This window comes from Microtus oregoni, unplaced genomic scaffold, assembly GCF_018167655.1.
Source record: "Microtus oregoni isolate MIOR12 unplaced genomic scaffold, Mior012 000023F_ref0000262, whole genome shotgun sequence".
Classification (NCBI taxonomy): Eukaryota; Metazoa; Chordata; class Mammalia; order Rodentia; family Cricetidae; genus Microtus; species Microtus oregoni.
In genome coordinates, this window is record NW_024543082.1 from 17,471,283 (window position 1) to 17,489,100 (window position 17,818).

General features: G+C 42.9%; 1 protein-coding gene across 1 annotated transcript in view; it reads left to right on the forward strand.

Moving 5' to 3' along the window:
• Cd96 (CD96 molecule) overlaps window positions 1-17,818 on the forward strand; it is a 76,959-nt gene that overhangs the window by 25,444 nt on the left and 33,697 nt on the right. Inside the window, exons 5-7 of the mRNA XM_041673310.1 lie at window positions 2,792-2,847; window positions 14,718-14,808; window positions 16,833-17,021. Of these exons, the coding sequence (XP_041529244.1) occupies window positions 2,792-2,847; window positions 14,718-14,808; window positions 16,833-17,021 (336 nt within the window). The remainder of the gene's footprint in view (window positions 1-2,791; window positions 2,848-14,717; window positions 14,809-16,832; window positions 17,022-17,818) is intronic.

Sequence of the window (17,818 nt, forward strand, 5' to 3'; positions counted from 1 at the left end):
ACCATCCTGCAAGGGCCCCCTGGGGTGAGAATCCTCTGGGGTTTTGCAAAGATAGTGAAGCCTGCAGGGATGGCTCTCTGACCTGATCCTCAGAACACCTAGCTGTGAAATCCACCGTGACCCCATTCAGAATGTAGAGACTCTGCAGGCTGCAATTTGATGAGAAAATGTGTGTGTTCTGTTTGGTTTCCTGGTGCAAGAAAATATTACTAAAGAGACGCTCCTGACTTGGGCTAGTTTTTCATTTTTCAAACCATGACCTGTAGTTCTTAAAGTCACTCTAAAGGAGGGCAAAGGGGAAAGCGGCCACGTGGATGGCAATCAATTGTTTTTGAAAATGAAGTAAGCAAAGAGAAAATACACTTCCTAAAATCTAAGGGCCTGGGATGCTAGATTGCTTCTCAGATTTCTTAATGATATGGCAGACAGAATAAAATAAAATATAAAAGGGGTTATTTATTTTTCATTTAGAAACATGCTGCACTGAATTAGAGGTCAGAAAATGGGGTCGGTGGAAGAAAACACAGAGAAGTTTATAAAGACAGAAATAGCTGAGGCAAGATTTACTTAATGTGGAGTTTCATGGATATAGCTTTCTCCTGTGCCCTGTTGTCTTCCCCTGCCCCCTTTTCTTCTCTCTTCTCCTTACTTCTATGCTTCCCTTCTCTCCCGTGTCTCCCGGGAGGGTGAACTTGATCACAATTATCCGTTCCCATCAGCTCTTTGTGAAGCCTAGGCAGTGTCCTGTGAAGACTTCCAAACAGACTGATTTGCTTTTACTGAACCCATAGCACCGTTCGTTCACTTCCAGGGTGTGACTATCTTAGCACAAACACAAACTGACTCATCTGGCCTTGCTATTGGCAGGCCAAGGAAGGCAGACATCCAGGATGTGGGAAGAAAGATGCATTTTAACGTAGGTGAGATCTTTGTGCCACGGCATGATCTAAGTGCCTTGTCAACATGGAATCCATGGCTGCATGTCTTCACCACCCTCAAACGTTTCCATGTTGGTCTGGAAGGCACATATGCTCCTACATCCCACATTTAGCATCGTCTCTGCTCCCCCATTGCTCTGTCTGGATACGTTCTTCTTTTTTAAGCTCCCTTTGGACGGTGCTTACAAATATGGAACAGTGGCTGCTTATTTTGCAATTAAGTTTGCATTGCTCACTGGAATTCTTAAGCAAATATACCGTTTACAGACACGCTGCTGGCTGCGAAGGAGGGTCTCCATGATTTCGCTCTACCTCTGACAGGCACACTTGTTTCGCCTGTAATTTGGGGCAATTTATTCAAGAGGATTACAAGTTTGAGCCCATGCCACAGAATGAAACCGTGCCAAATAAAAGATATATAAAATCTGCCTCTCATCCATTAGTGTTTTTCTACATTGAATAAGCCCAAATGGAATATGAAAAACGTTGTGTTGACTGTGTCGCCAACCCATCCATCACGCTCTACAACACTTGATTCTTCTTCCCAAGCCATCACTGGCTGATGTCTACTCTCTGCAGAGCAGGGAACAGAGGCAGCCTGCCCCTTTGAATCCACCACCAACTCGCTGCTGAGGCTTAGCTTGCTCCCCCTACTCAGAGCCTGAGAAGGTGACTGCTTCACATTCATAGACTGTCTCTCTCCACCACCCCAGTGACTTTCGGGTTCTTCCAGGGCCTTCATTCTACCTGTATTTGTTTCTCATAAGAGTTCACAAATACTGTTTCATTTGTCAACTTCTAGGCTGTGTCTTGGTTTGGAATCCCCAGGAACAGGGGAGTGAGGTGGGAGGTGATGGGCATTTAAACAAAATTTGGATTTAAATTAATTTATTTGAGATGGGGGTCCCAGAACTGAGAGATAGGAGTGGACACGGCCCCCACCCCTAGCCAAGAAGCTATCTGTAACTATTACCTGTTTGCAAATGGTAAACAGTCTCGCTGGTTATATTAACAATACTTAACCGCAGGCTGCCAGGCTCATCAGCAGAAGCCAACACAAAATGAACCCAATGGTATCTTTGAAGACTTGTTGTCTCATACTGGTTTGCTTTGGATTGTTTTTTTCTCAGGGGGAGGATGGGTGGGAGAGTCTTACTAAACTCTTGTATATTACAGTTTCTGCTTTTGTGGCTGCATATGTATTTTTATTATTATTCATTATTAAATTCTGGTGATTTGCTATGTTTATTTGATTGTTTTCTAAACAGAAAGAAAGAAAAACCTGTAGAGTTAGGTGGGTGGGATCTGGGAGAATTTGAGAGAGGGAAAACATGATGGAATAAATTGGATAAAAAAAATTTCTTCAATCAAAAAGTAAAATTTAAAAATCATTCCCAAATAAATTATATTTGGACATTAAAACTATTAACAGTCATAGTTTGTCTGAAAGGTCAATCTTGGAAACAGGACGGGGGTGGAAAGTAAGCCTAGGAGGAGAAGGAAGACAAGGAATGCACAATGATCAAACCCCTGACTTCTTCAAGCTCAGATCAGTCTTGCTGAGAGCTCTGAACTGTGGCACAAAATACATATCAGGGGCTGGTAGGATGTTTCAGTGGAAAAAGCTCTTGCACACAAACTCAGTGACATGCGTTTGAACCCTCCCCCATGAATGCAAGGTAGAAAGAGAGGTTCAAACTCCTGAAAGCTGCCCAGTGATCTTTGATAGGCGCATTATGTTACTCAGGAGCCAGCACTCACACGTATCACACACACACACACACACACACACACACAGGCAGGCAAGTAGTACACAATCCAATGCCACTAACTGTATTTCATTTATCTTTAAGCTAAGCCAGAAATCCTCATGATGATGGAAAACGGCACCATGGATGTCTTAGGAGAGGTGAGTCCCATAAACCCTGTAAACATCTATAATATTACATGCCAAGCTGTGTCAGGTTGCATGGTTGCCAGGAACATTCCCTCCAAAGACTTTATCCCTTGGCCCTTAGCCAGCTCACTGCTGCTCTGAAGGAAGGCAGGCTGGGGTGATTCTGGAAACAGAATAGAAGACCTTGCTTTGACTTACTGCTCTGAGAAGGTGAGCGGCATCCTTAGGCCTTACTTTCCTGGGGTGTGGGGGTATTTCAATTGTTTAAATGTCTCTGAACTGAGGGAAACTGGGACAGAAAGCAGTGTGAATCCTGCTAAAAGAAAGAGTTCTGCTCAGCTGACGGTTAATTTGTTGTTCCCGTGAGCTGGCTTTCCCATTGCTTTGAGAAGAGGAATGGTACACTCCTGCCCTCCTCCTATTTCCCTGGCAACAGAAGGAGGGCAGGAGAAAAGGGAAAGTAGAGCAGGATGCTCTGCGTTCACCCTCTTCAGAATAGCTCTCAGCCTCCAGTCATTGGATCGGGACACACTTACCAGCTGGTTGTCGCAAGAACAAATAACTCCATATCGCTGCAGTCAGTCAGGTCTCCACTAGCATGACATATCCAAGGGTAATATCTAGTTGTTGTGGGTTTAATAATGAAATCAACGCATGAGTAATTCTTAAAAGAGCGTGCCATGTGTGGCAAATGTCCAATGCATACTGCTGCTGCTATCCTTGCTATTCCTGTTTTTCATTTAGTTTGGTTTGGTTTTTCAATAGACATTTTCTCTGTGTAGCCCTTGTTGTTCTGGAACTCAGTTTGTAAAACATGCTAGCCTTGAACTGCCTCTGCCCCAGCACTGGGATTAAAAATGTGTGCCACCACACACTGCAACACTATTATCTGTTTTATTTCAATGTCTTGCGACCTGTGACTTCACCTAAGCTTTTCAAAACTCAAAGGAAAATAAATATTCTCGTGCATTTCCTGTTACATGGTATGGACAATTTATATTTAGCTGCCTCTCACTCCACAAATATTACGATTTTTGATCCTGCTGGATATCAGTCATTTAATTCCACAGCTGCCCATAAATCATGGCTCAGATTCTATGGGATGATTCTGGAGGACCCTAGATATCTATTATCTAAGTTTATGTGTGTATTTATGGTATCATGAATTTTAAAATAATAAGAACAGGTTTTGTCATTTATCCTCTGTTCCAACTAAGACCCAAGTTTATCAGTGCACTTCATACATTTTGGTGGTTTAAGTAACCCAACAATGCAGCTTTCAAAAGATGTATGCTCTTTTTCTTAGGCCCTCTTGCAGATTCTTGGTGCCAGAGTTCCTGAGTAAGATGACCTCAGTGCAGATATAAAACAAGAAAACCAGATCCAAGAATCCCAGTTGGAAATTAAGAAGGCAATACTTGGCTTCGCGTTCCACAAGTCATAAAATTTCCTCTTCAGGCCCAAGAAGGCATAGATGCCGGCTAGGGAAACAAAGGGACATGCATTATTCCCTGAGGAATCAGTGAATATTCAGCTCTCTCCACCTCCATGTCACCATGGCTGGCCTGGAGATGCTTGAAACTCTCGCCAAACGTTAAGGCTCCTTCACTCTAATATTCTTAGGATTGGTGCTGTATTGTTAATAACTCTCCAACTCTTCCAAGCATCTTGACATACTTATTTTGTTTTGCTTTCAACCAGCCTCTAAAATAGAGCAGCTGTTATTTTATAGATAAGATGTTCAACCCAGAGAGCCCTGAACGTTTGGCTGAGTGCCTCACAAGGAACTGAGGTGCAGTGCATGTGAGCATGACCCGGGGAGGATGAGAAGAAAGGGTGCCTTGCTCCAGGAGCAGGCATATCGAAGCAGAATCTAACTGTGCCTTGTTATCTCCATCAAGGAGTTAGCCACTGTGAGTCTCAGAGTGCTAATTTCTGAAACTTCAGGCTAATAAATATTTTGTAAGACTCTTAGGAGAATTAAATGTATATACAGTTGCAGAGTCTGTGGTACACAGTAGACATCTCAGGCATGTTTTTCCCTCCTCCCTTACCAGTCTCTCTCTGCTTCACCAACCCCTCCCTCTGCTTGTGCCTTCCTGTACCTGTGATTAATTCCAGGAAACAAATTGAGACAGAGAAAAGGGAAGACTAGGACACAATATAGAATCTGCTGGAGTTGTGTTTAGCTTCTCCATCTACTAACTTGAGCAACTGGAACCTTGCTTCCTTATCTTCCTTATGCGTGGAAGTGGGCAGTGAAGGATACCAGCTTCGTAAGTGATGTGAAGATCAAATGAGAGACTGCTTGCGAAGCAGCTGCCCTGTCGTAGCCGCAGGTGCTCAGTTAAGGTAATTCCCTAGCCCCTCGTTCCAGAGAGGAATTAAGTGACTGTCCATGTACCGGAGGCCTGAACTTAACAGCCCTCAGTTTAAGATTTTGCTGGGGACTCAGTCTATTATGACCTGCGACCCAGTGTTATTAGCTAAACCTACAAAGCCTGTGACTAACGTGTCTTCTCTGTACAACAAACAAGACCCAGCATTATTCTAACGATGATGCCTCTGAGAATTGGATACACTAGCAAGGTCTTCAGAGAATAGTCTCTCTATGCCTACCTTATGTGTTCCCAAGGACAGGCCGTAACAGGCTGTCACACAGCATACAGATTCTCTCCTGCAGCTGAGAGAGGCAAATTTAGTCTAAAGTTCAGAGTCCCTCAATGTGTATACTTTTGCATCAAACTAAAAGATGCCAAGCCACATAGTCCACAGTCTTCAGCCGCTAACACAGTAAGGCGAAGAGACATGCATGGAATCCCCAGAGTTTATTGAGCAGTTTGAACTTTCAAAAGCCACGCTGTCTCCTTTATGCTTGGGCTTTCTGCTTTAACTGGGCTCTCCTTGCCATTCTGCTCTTTTATTATTTTAATAGAATATAGAAAAATCATGTCTACACCAATTGACCAGACACAAAATGCAAGAAACAAACGCAGTTTAAGGTTGCGGTATCTAGAGAGGAAGACAATCTACATTGATAAAATCCATGGAAAACATACCATAGCCCAAAATCTAAATGAGTGTGGCAGTTAGGGTCTTACTTTAGCAGAACTCTGGTAGTGGCTTCCAGAATCCAATTACTGTGTTTATTTAGTCTGAGTTTTGCAAAGCTTGAACCTTTATGCATTCCTCAGCTTTCTTAAGTCTCATGCATGTGATTTATTGATTTGTTTGTTTTTAAGAGATCAGGTAGGACGATCTCTTTTGTGACGTAAAATGGCTCTGACTCTGAGTGTATGTGACTTCCTGTAGCCATTGTCATCTGCACTGTTGAACACCTTAGATGTCAACCTTGACAGACAGACACAGGCCTGGAAGTGGGGCTTAACCTTGTAAGGAGACCATGTAGGAAGGAGAGTTTCAATTTTTCAAGAGAAAACTAAGGAGTATTATAAGGTCGCAGTGTGTCCCGAGTTTCCATTAGCCTGGTGTTTAGACTTCCGTTTGTTCCACAGATAGCTTACTGAGAAAGCAGGTCTCACTATCATCTCTACCTGATAGGTCATGAAGAGTGAGCCATGTGAGACCTTTCGATGGAGACCAGGTCTCCATTGCTTTCAGAAAGGTTGGTGCTAGAATGCCTGTTCATCATTGAGAACAGAAACCACTGTCTTCCCTTCTTGTCCTTACTCTGCTCTGCTGTGATTAGCCACCCTTCTCGTTAGTCTAACACAATACCCGACAGAAACATCTTAAAAGAGAACTCTGTGAACCAGGTAAGAGGGGGATACAGTCATTTCTCAGAAAACCGTAACTGTTGGGGTGTGCTGGGCTGACCACACTGTGTCCCCAGTGAGAAAGATGAACATTGGAGCTCAGTTTGTCCCTTTCTTCACCTGTCTTGGGTCTCAAATAGACTAAACTAGCCTCAACCCCACTATGTTGCCAAGGGTGATCTTAAACTTACTATTCTACTGTCTCTACCTCCAGAGTGCAAGAATTATAGAAGTGAGCGTGTAGGCCGAGACTGCTCATTCATTTCCCGGCTGCCCAGACCCGAATAATAACACAGCAACTACATTAATTACAACACTGTTTAAATAGTAGCCTAGGAATATTTACTCCTAGCTAACTCTTACATTTTAAATTAACCCATTTCTATTAATCTGTGTATTGCCATGAGGCTGTGGCCTACCAGTAAGTTCTGGCTGGCGGCTGGCAACGTTCTCCTTCGGCAGCTGCATGCCATCTCCCTGACTCCACCTACTCTCTCTTTATATCTCTGTTTGGATTTCCTGCCTGGCTTGACTCTATTAAGCCATTGGCCGAAACAGCTTCTTTCATAACCAGCGGTAGTAAGAACATATTCATAGCGCTCAAAGGGGAATCCCACATTGTGAGACCAGCTCTTTTTCTCTTTTCATTCCGTCTGGAGTGTAGTAAAAACCAGATGTTGTCATCTGTATTCAGGATATCTTCCCTCTTCAGTTAAACCTCTTTAGAAATGCCCTCGGATACAGCCAAGGCATGTTTCCTATGAGATTCAGAATCCTTCCAAGTTGGCAATGCGGATTAACCAACCCATTAGAAGGGGAAAGGAGGAGAAGGTGCTGGTGGACCCATCCCAGCTAGCAGGCAGCCTCAGAACAGAAGCCATGTTCACATCCAGTTTTATTTTATTCTGTCCCTAAGTTAATATTTTAGACATAGCCTCAGCAACCCAGAAAATTTGTCTCCATGTGAACTATTAGAATCTTTTCCTTTTTTCCCCCCAAGCATCTCTGAACATTTAAAGATGAGCCTTTTAATAAAATATCAGAAGACAATGGATGGCCATGCAGCTCATATTTTAGAGGCGCAACAAAAATCTAAAACCTACTTCACAAATGAGTGTCTGGTCTCTGGGCATGAAACAAAGTCAACTCATTAAAATTGTGCCTTTGGGATGAACAGGAATGTTCTCTTTCCTTTAGTCACCCTGGAGAGCATGGTCTCTTTTCTTTATTCATCGTGAAATGTTCTACACGGCCACTTTTTCTCCCTCTTCACTCTTCTCTCGGTCACTTTTTTTTTTGTATAATTTTCTCTCTCCTCTTCGTTTCTCTTTATACTGCCTCCCTTCTTTCTCTCTGAGATTCACTTGATTACATTTACCTACTCTTTCTCCCTTATACCTTAATGTGGCGTGCGATTAAATTTAAATATTTGTGAGCAAAATAGTTTTACTCTTTAAAACTTTTATTTTAATTGTGTGCGTGGGTGTGCGTGTATATGTGCCCTGTATGTGTGAGTGCAGGAACACAGTACCACGGTGCATATGTGGAGATCAGAGGACATCTTACAAGAGTTGGCTCACCCCTTCTGTGGCGAGTCCTAGACATGGCACGTAGGTCTTCGATTTGCCTAGCAGGTGTTTTTAACATCTGACCCATATTACCAACCTAAATTTTCTTTTATTATTCTTAACATTTAAACCCAGTGAGTTGAGAGGTATTGTATTTTCTCTGTCCTAATTATGTATTAATTAGTTTTAGTTAGGTTGTTGGAAATCTCACAAGACACAGAAAAGTCTGCACAGATGAAACAGTTTTAATGTAAGAATAAAGCAAAGCATTCTGGCCAGAAGAGAAAGCTAGTCATTGCTCAGACAGAAGGCTTTCAGTCCTTCCATCATTGGATTACAGAGTAGCCTGTGTGTGCTGTCTCAGGTCGCTGCCAGCATGAATGCGTTCAGTCCCTGAGCCTCTCGGGGTGAGCTGCTCAAGTAGGTGCATTCCATTCAAATCTCCCCATCCCCTGAAACCAAGTGCTGGAGATGCTGACCCATATATTCTAACCTGAAATGACTCAGAGACTTGCGACAAAGTCATTCGTATGTCTCATTAGCGCACTTTGAAGTTCTAACCAAGGCTCAGCAAACACTGGAAGCCCTGGAGATTATGTATTTGCTCTGCTCATACCTGTAAAGGTTGGCTCGCATGATTGCTCGTGTCTTTAGAGCACCCCATAGACCACTTTTGCTTCCTATTTGAATAAGAGCTAAGGTGAAAGCCACTGTTTTTAGAACACATGCCCACAGTCAGCATTTAAGCAGAAGGGAAGGAATGTGCTACTGCAGGCGGGCCCTCTTCTGGCTGCAGGCACACCCGGCTGTCTCTCCTCTCACTTTCTGCCTCATCTCCACGATGGCTCTTCCCTCCTCCTCAAGTGCTCGCTCTTCCCTTCCACAGTCCTCTCCCACCATTCTACTGCCCTCTACATCCTCAGCACTTCCTTTTCCTCTGGCTGGCCCATAAAGTTAGGACATCTGCTGGCTCTGGGAGCTTGGCCCAGTCATCTTCCATGCCTAGAGGGATCCAGGGGGCATGATCTTGGTGCTGCCTGGCAAGGCTGTAGCTTCTCTTCTTCAACTCCTCTCTGTTCATGCTTTGTAGATGCTTCCATGGGATGGTGGTACCCATGTTGACCCCAGGCCATGACTCTCTTGTCTGACATCGAGGTAACAGGTAGCATATGATTTGAGATGGGGCTCAGCTGGAATACTCCCAGGCCTTAGAAAATCAAGCACCTTTGTTCTGGGCATCCACCTTACTTACCTCCTCCTTGGTCTCTGAAGCTCCTTTTGGCAACATCCCGATTCTGACCTTCTCCTCATCTTTTCCTGACCTCATTTTACCTCCTCTTCCACACTGTCTTCATAGTGTGCCTAGATAGATATATGCAGAATGTTTTAGTTAAACAACAAAGTTGATGAACGGTTAGGAAATAAATGTTCCAAAGCTGACCACATACGCTGCTGTGAAGTTTTCAATCTTCTGCTTTGCTGGAGTGCTGGGGTGAGTCTAAGGAGCCAGCTCACTCATTTATCCTCTTCCACAGACATTCACAGCTCTCCCCTCAACAAACAGATGTTCAGAAACAGAGACATCCCCTGCCTAGCAAATCCAGCTCTCTCAGGCGGACCCAGTGTTCCCGCGCCACCCACTCTTACATATTCAAACACCCAGGTTTCCTCCTTCACTCCCCCTCTTAACAGCTTTCTGCCTCCATGCAGCTTAACAGCTGGCTGCTTCTCAGTGGTAAGAAGGACAACAACGCCAGCTCTGGAGCAGTTCAGGAGGCTCACAATAGGGCCACAAGGATGAAGTGAACACGGCAGGTGGTGTGGGAGGGAGGAGTTTCTGCAGTGTGTTGTGGTCTAGAGGCTGAAATGCCAAATGTTCCCAGCATGTTTGACCCACAGAGGTCCCTCTGCCTTGGGGATTCTAAGGAACCTCAAGAACAAACTTAGCTGTTTTAAGCAGGAGGGTCTGGCATGCCAGGAGGAGAAGGACACGGGCAAGTCTTCACAGATTGGGCCTGCCTAGTTGTCTCCTGCCAGCAACTTACTGTATCCCACCTTTCCTGGCACAATGGCCTGCAAAGCCAACAGCCAACTGAATGTTCCCCAGGCACCTGACAGCAGGTGTTTTACTTCTTTGCCCAATTTCAAATACAGATAGGTAAGTAGGAAACCATATTGTCCCCTAACAACAGTCTGATTTCTCCGTCCTTTCTTGGATCATTTTGTACATAAATAGGAAATGTATTCATCCAGCTTGCAGCCCAGAATGGTCGGGAAATTCTGCTCTCATTCCCTCGCCACCCAGCCCTAGCAAGCACTTAGAGGCAGGGGAAGCTCTGGACTTGTTTCTGATCTCTCTGTTGCTCCATGAGCATACACCTGCACGCCTAGGCTGATGATTAGCTCATCCCTGATCCCAGGAGGAGGACACTTCTGGATTGAGCCCCTCCCTCTTCCAGGAGGTCTTTGTGTGCCGGTATGGAGTACCTGTAGGTGACTTAGTAGGCTTGCATCCTGCGTGGGTATCCAGCTTCTCAAGCAGAGAACAGTGTAAGAAAAAGTGGAGAAGATGGAATACAGACTCCTCCGAATGCAAAGACCTCTGTGACTTGAAGTATTTTCCAAACTGTCAGATCATCAAGTTTTATACTTAGCTAAAAATCCATGGCTGTTGTGAATGTGGCCAGCAGAAAAGCCAAAGATCTCACAGAAAGGAGAATATTAAGTGAAAGAAAACTGAAAATACAAAGAATGCTGGTAAATTAAGATATGAATTTCGCAGTGCTTTTATTACATTATGTAACTAGAGTTGGGAAAACCGAAATGCTCTTGGCTTATCTTCTCAGAAAGATAATCACCACTTACGGGAAATATATACTCACATTTGTATTTAAATCAGGGAAGCAAAGCCTACCACGAGGAGACAGGAACATTTTTAAAGTCAATGTCCACAGGAAGAGACATTTACAGGATAGAAGAAAAGAGAGAAATGTCACAGTGCAGATGATAGAGAGGCTAAGAGTTGCGTTTCTAAGCCAGGTGGCGTGAGCAGAGGAAAGATCCAAGTGAGATCAAGTATTGCTTTGGAAAGTTGGGCAAGGTTTGGTTTTTTAAATTATCTTTCTGTTACTGGAGTTTTAGGATAAAAAAAGCACCAACCCTGGGAGTCCCAACAGACTAGGCTCAGTGCCTATCCCAGCACACCAATTAAAGAGAGGTACTGGTGAAAGATAAATGATATAACCAACATAGCCACCCTGGGAAGGACCCTACGTGCATCTTCAGCGCACTGACGTGAGCTCTCAGTTTCATCACAGAGAGAACTGGGGCAGAAGGTGAGGGCAGCGGTGTTGCTCACGGTGTGCTGTGGCTGGTGACTGCTCAATTCTGGCTCGCAAGAGGGGGTCTGGAAATGTCCCACCCCTGTTGTTACGTGAAAGGGATTATTTGGTTGACTCCTCTTACAGGGTGCACCCTACCATCTTTAGAATCAACCTCTTTGGGGGCTATTCCATCCTGTGACGCTCACTGACACTCAGTTCCTGCTTGAAACGGTGTTTAGCCAGTCAACACTGTCTTCTGGGATCCTGGGAGACAGCGACACAGAAGGGAAAAGTCAGATGCATAAACACATAGAGGGACAAAGATTCAAGACAGTGACCAGTGCCTTTCTTTGTTCCTAGATTTAAAACCTTGATGCTTTCAAACTTGTTCTAAAAAAGCAAACAAATCCATTGGGCAAGGTGCTGTCTCAATGCAGCTGTGGTAACTAGCGATAATTCAGTATTTCATCTGTAGGTGAGGAATTGCTCCTTAGCCTGTCCACTCACCTCTCACAAAAGACAGTATTAATGGAGCAAGGAAAAAGATTTATTTGGTAAGTCAGCAAAGTCAAAAAGATGCTGATGGGCCGCATCCTGGAAGGCCATCTGAGCTTGGTGTGTTTCATACCATTTTTAAAGCTCTAGGCTGGGGGGCAGCAGTGGGGATTTAACTTAGGAAATAACTGATTAGATGCTTCCCAGACATCTAATCAGCAGATATTGCAGAGTGTGGGGGTTGTTAGCAATCTATGAGTTTTGCATAGTCATGAAGCCATTACATTCTTGTAGAAGGTGAAAATTTTAAATCATCAGTCTTGAACTGGAGGAGACAATCTGGGGATTTCAGCTCAGTGCTATTTTGTGCTATTGTGGACCAACACTCCTTGGATGATTAAGAAGAGCCAACTGTTTTCCAGTAATCACAGAGATGTGGTTAAATGCAGCGTGGAGGAGGTGGGGCTAAGTTCTCTGAACTATAAGTCCAGCTACAAAAAATGAGCAGCCGTATATATTGTATGTGTATACACATGTACATATAGAGTTACCTACAGTCAGGGCTATATTTTTTTTCTGCCTTGTCAATCTCAGCTTGTTATAATCATCTGCCAACATCTTCCCGGTTCCAGTACAACATCTCTAACTTACATCTGTTCCTCTTGGCTAAACAGCCCACCTTGGCTATCCAGTTTTGAATCCTCGCCACTTTCCAACAGACACTACCAATACAGTCCAGGCCCATACTTCCCTGTCCATAAAAGTCATCTTTGTGTGCATTTACACTACTCTACATATTTACTCCATTTTTCTTTCAGATTTAACGTTTTCTTCTTGCTCATTTAAGCCAGGCTCTAAATGAGGGCAACACTAATTCCTCAGCAATACCATACATGCTTAATATTTCCTGAAGCGTTTGACCTAAGATTGGATTATTATGGAAGTTATTTTTTTCCCTAGTTAACTGCAATGCACTTAGGGGCAGGAAACCACACATCAGGAGGAGTCTACCAGAAAAATGTCTTCTGGCACCCTTGAGTTTGGATTCACAGCTTTCTAGGCTTGGCTTATTTGATGGTAATTAGTTGGTAGATCCGCACATCAGTATTACAGCCAGTTCACTGTTCCTTACCAGTTAACTACTGTTAGAGTCAACAGTTGTGGGAAACGTTTAGCTACCAAGATCAAGGACAAGGCATATGCAAAGTTCACATATTGGTAGTAAGAAAATATATAGCTAGAAATGGAATTATAGTTTTATAGAGTATCAGATAAGCAAACTAATAAACGTCTTTGGATATATTCACAATGATATTTTCCAAAAGAATGAAAGTGTTGAAAAGATCTAACTTATCTTTGATTTTATAACATGATTACCTGTCTTAATTACTGTTTGTAGGGCCCAGATCTAACACTCCTCCTGAGGTTCATCTTGAGGACAGTTTCTGGCCAGACATTTTGTTGCATTTCCCAGCTATCCTGTGCTCTCTCTTCCCCCACCTGGTGATTAGCTACAGGACATGTTTATTCCACCTCGGGTGTGGTAATTTCCCATCTACCTGGGGAAGATTCCATTGTGCAGCAGTTAGGGATGTAAGGTTTTTCCTAAACTTGAGTAAGCAGCATCCAGTTGATCTTCTTTTGAATGACCCAGGTCTCTTGTGTGTTCTTTCAATCTCCACGCCCTTGCTCAGCTCGTGGATTAGGTACAGTGGTGTGCGAACTGTACTGAGAGTAACACAGAAATTGCATCTATTCTCTTGTTGTGAAGAGACACAATAGACAAGGAAACATGAAATAATATACTTAATCGGGGCTTATTTACAGCTTCAGGGAGTGAGCCTTGACCAACTTGGCAGGGAGTATGGCAGGAGGCAGCTAGGCAAGACACTGGAGCAGTGGCTGAGGACTTAAATCTTATCCACAGGCAGCAGAGAGAGCCAGACTGGGCCTGTGTGGGCTTCTGAAACACCAAAGCCCACCCCCATCAATATACCACATCAGACAAGGCCACACCTCCTAATCCTTCCCAGTCTACTAACTGGAGAGGAGACCAAACACTCAAATATATGAGCCTGTGGGTGCCATTCTCATTCAGACCACTATGCTACCCATCCTCCCATGTTCAATCCAAAATATTTTACCAAGAAATCTCTTGGGATGCATTACCATTGATTGCTTCTAATTCCATTAACCATGTAACACCTTGGTGTTCCATATTTGTCGCCTACCATAAGGAAGTATGCACTGTCTCCTGTAGAGAATCAAGATGAAAAACAAAGGAGGTTATGAAAAAAATTAAACCCCCAAATGATATATTTACTTAAAATGATTTCCACTGACCTTCACAATGAATGGTCTTTCACACTGTTTTGGAAACAGAAAAATAGTGTCTCGATCCCATTTCCCTTTTAATCTAGTCACATTTTTCTCTGGCTCTGGGGCTTCTTCCTTCTACTCTTTGATTTCTACTTAGTATTAACTTAATACTAGTTCTATTGCTCAGAGCCCATAAACCTCCTGCAACATTAGTAGAGTCTTGACATTCCTAGACTGACCTAGGGTTCTAGCCACAAATTTGTCAAGGCCCCCAAAGGAAAACCCCGGTGTTTTGAAAGGTAGGCAAAATCATTTCTTGTTAAGTGTCTCATAGGAATGGAGACACAAGGAGCAGGAATTTCTTCCGAGTTTGAAAATGACCCTCTTTCTGTCTGTTGTAGAGAGTATTTACCTGCCTACTGAAGAAGGTGTTCCCCAGAGCAAACATCACCTGGTTAATAGACGGAAGATTTCTTCAAGGCAATGAAGAAGGTGAGGAAACAAAGCTGTGGGAACGTGTTTGGCAACACCAAGCATTAGAAAGCATTGTACCCAAGTTAATTTTGGCATTAAAACTAATTCTTGCTCTAAGAAAAAAGCATCGTCTTACCTACCAGGTGTCAGTTTCTAATACTTCATCTGATTCCACCAAGGGGGTAGAAGGTAATATTTCCAGAATAAAACTGATATGGTTGATTTCTTCAGCTCATACAAACCATTCAGTTGGTGTTAGCAGAAGTAAATATTCTTTACAAGAACAAAAGCATTCAAATAAACATGTAGTTAATAATAATATCTCTGACTTTGTAGTGTTACTATCTGCTCTGCCTTGTTATTTTAACATATTGTGTTCATTTTTTTTAAAACACCACTGCTTTAAATCAATTGATAATAACTTTCACTTTCTCTTGTGAATATTTGGGACAGGATTGGGGTTGTGGCCAGAGGGATGGATATAAAAGGTTCCTTCATAAGGAACAAGTTTACTGGGAGGATTTAGTTTCTGGGGCAGGAAACACACAGACAATTTCAGTAGGAAGTAGTGTTTCTCATAGGTGGTAACCATGGCAGCATTGCCAGAATAAGCTCTGGCATCTGCGCCTGGACAGCAGGCCTTCCACTGACTCTCCCTTCCAACACATGGAACAATAGCTGAATCACACAGCTCTTGCTCAATTTTTTCTTTTAATTTCTAAAATTAACAGCTTCTGCTGGTAGATGAATTTATAGATCCCTTGATGATTAGTTACTGGTTAATGGGGTCACTTTAAAAGCAGTTCACTACAATAACACAACACAATCCTGAAAGTATATGTTAAAGGTTACAACAAGTATATTTTCCGGTTATGTGAAGCATCCAGATAGGATGTGCCCAGTATGTTCTCACACAAGAGGCCTGACAATGTGGTCAGAAGCCCACCAGCATACAACTAATAGCAGCTGACTAGTACTTTGCTAACTAATAGCTTCAGAATTAGCAGGAAGAACCTTTCATGGGAGCCAGGCATGTTGACACAGGCCTGCAATCCTTGTATTTGGGAAATTAAGGAAAAGTTCAAGGTCATCCTTGACTACATAATGAGTTTAAAGTCAGCCAGAGATATACCAGACCCTGGTCTCAAAGGAAACAAAGAGTCTTTAATGTCAGGACTCTGTGAGAGTTCAGAATGAACTGGCCTCTGAGGACAGATTTTTTTTTAAGTAATTTATTGCCACAATGCATGCAATTTGGAACTTATCCTAACAGTGACAGATAAAAGATTCTAGAGAAGACTCATGGGACTAGAACTGAAAATGCTTATCAATACACAACTTATTTCAGGAGAAGGCTATGGTAGGGCATCAGGATTAGAATCCACATCATCTACTACATTTATAGTTAGGAGGAAATCTAATACAATCAACACCCCCTTCCTTCTCTCTGGAAGGACCACACCTAGATGCACTTCCTCACATTAGGGAAGCTCAAAGCAGAACGGAGCTGTTTTATATTCCTTTGATATCCTTTTATTACCTAGCCAGAGTCTAGAGAAGAGCCTCCCCAGAGTTCAAACCAATTCAAGAACAAGTCACTAATTTCTCCATTACTAAATGGCACTAATGAGTTGAAATAATCTACCCAAGCCTTTGAACCCATAGTCAGAAGAAAATCATATAACGAATGCATAGTGCAGCCCAACTATGGATCAGTGCCACACAGGGCTGGAACACCTGCCACAGGTTAATCCAAGCTTTGATAGAACTGGACCTTGCTTCTCCAAAGCTAAATGCCAACTGCTTGAGAGCCTACATTACTAGCAACTAGCTGTGTGGTGCAGCATCAGTCTCTAGGCTCTCTACACAGATGGGGATGGAGGATGACTTGAGTCATGCGTTAAAGGCCCGTCTAAACCACACACAGAGACCCTTATCTCAAAACAAAGAAAAATCAACTTTTATTATGCCATGTCTCGGCATCTTCATCTGGCTGATACAGAAAATGTCAGGGACTAATCATGCTTCCATCTGTCCTGCAGGAATATACATTACGAATGATAAGAAGACTGACAGAAGTGGATTTTGGGAAGTAAAGTCAGTTTTAACAAGGATGCATGGTAACAGACCAGCACAATCAAACAACGTGACAGTTCAGTGTATGGCTCTGTCCCCTGGCCCCAGAAACAAAATGTGGAATATCTCATCACAGGCCATCATGCTTCCCTCGGGTGAGTTCCCTCTTGAGTAAAGTCATTAAGGCTTAGCCAAGAGTGCCACCAACTCAGAACATGACTAATTGGAAAGGATAGGATTTTTATTATTTCCACACCAGTACAATGCCAGAAAGATCTCCACATAACCCGAAATTGCTAAATTTCAAAATATTAAACAATTCATAAGTAGACTCTCAAAATAATTTCTCCAAATAAAAATTAAAAATGATTCCTTTTTCTATAAAGATTTTCTCACAGTAATTTTTTTATTGTGATAATAACTCTTTCTTCTTGTCTTTTCTTTTTTTCTTTTTTCTTTTTTTCCAGATGGGTGTTTCAGGTTATTGCCTCCACTAGCCTGGAACTCAGTATGTAGTACAAACTGATCTCTAACTCCTGGCAATCTACTGCCTCAGCCTCCCCAGTGCTAGAATTAGAGTCCTTAGTCACCACAGCCTAATCATGATGTTGAGTCAACTAGCATTCTGGTTCACTTATCATCCCATGCAATTAATAATAACAATTAATAATAACACCTAGGATTAGCTGAAATTTAAACTATCTTAAAATTCCTGAGTCATAAACATATTTTGAACTGGTGAATGACTCAGCAGGTAAAGGCACTTGCTGCAAGCGTGACAACAGTCCCATCTTCGGGGCCCACATGGTCAGAGAAGAGGACAGTCCAGAAAGTTGTCCTCTGATCCTCGGGCATGTGCTATGACATATGCATTCAGGCGCACACGCACAAATAAACAAATGTTCAAATGAAGAAAAGAAAACTGAGAAGATTTAATTAGTCCCAGCATGTG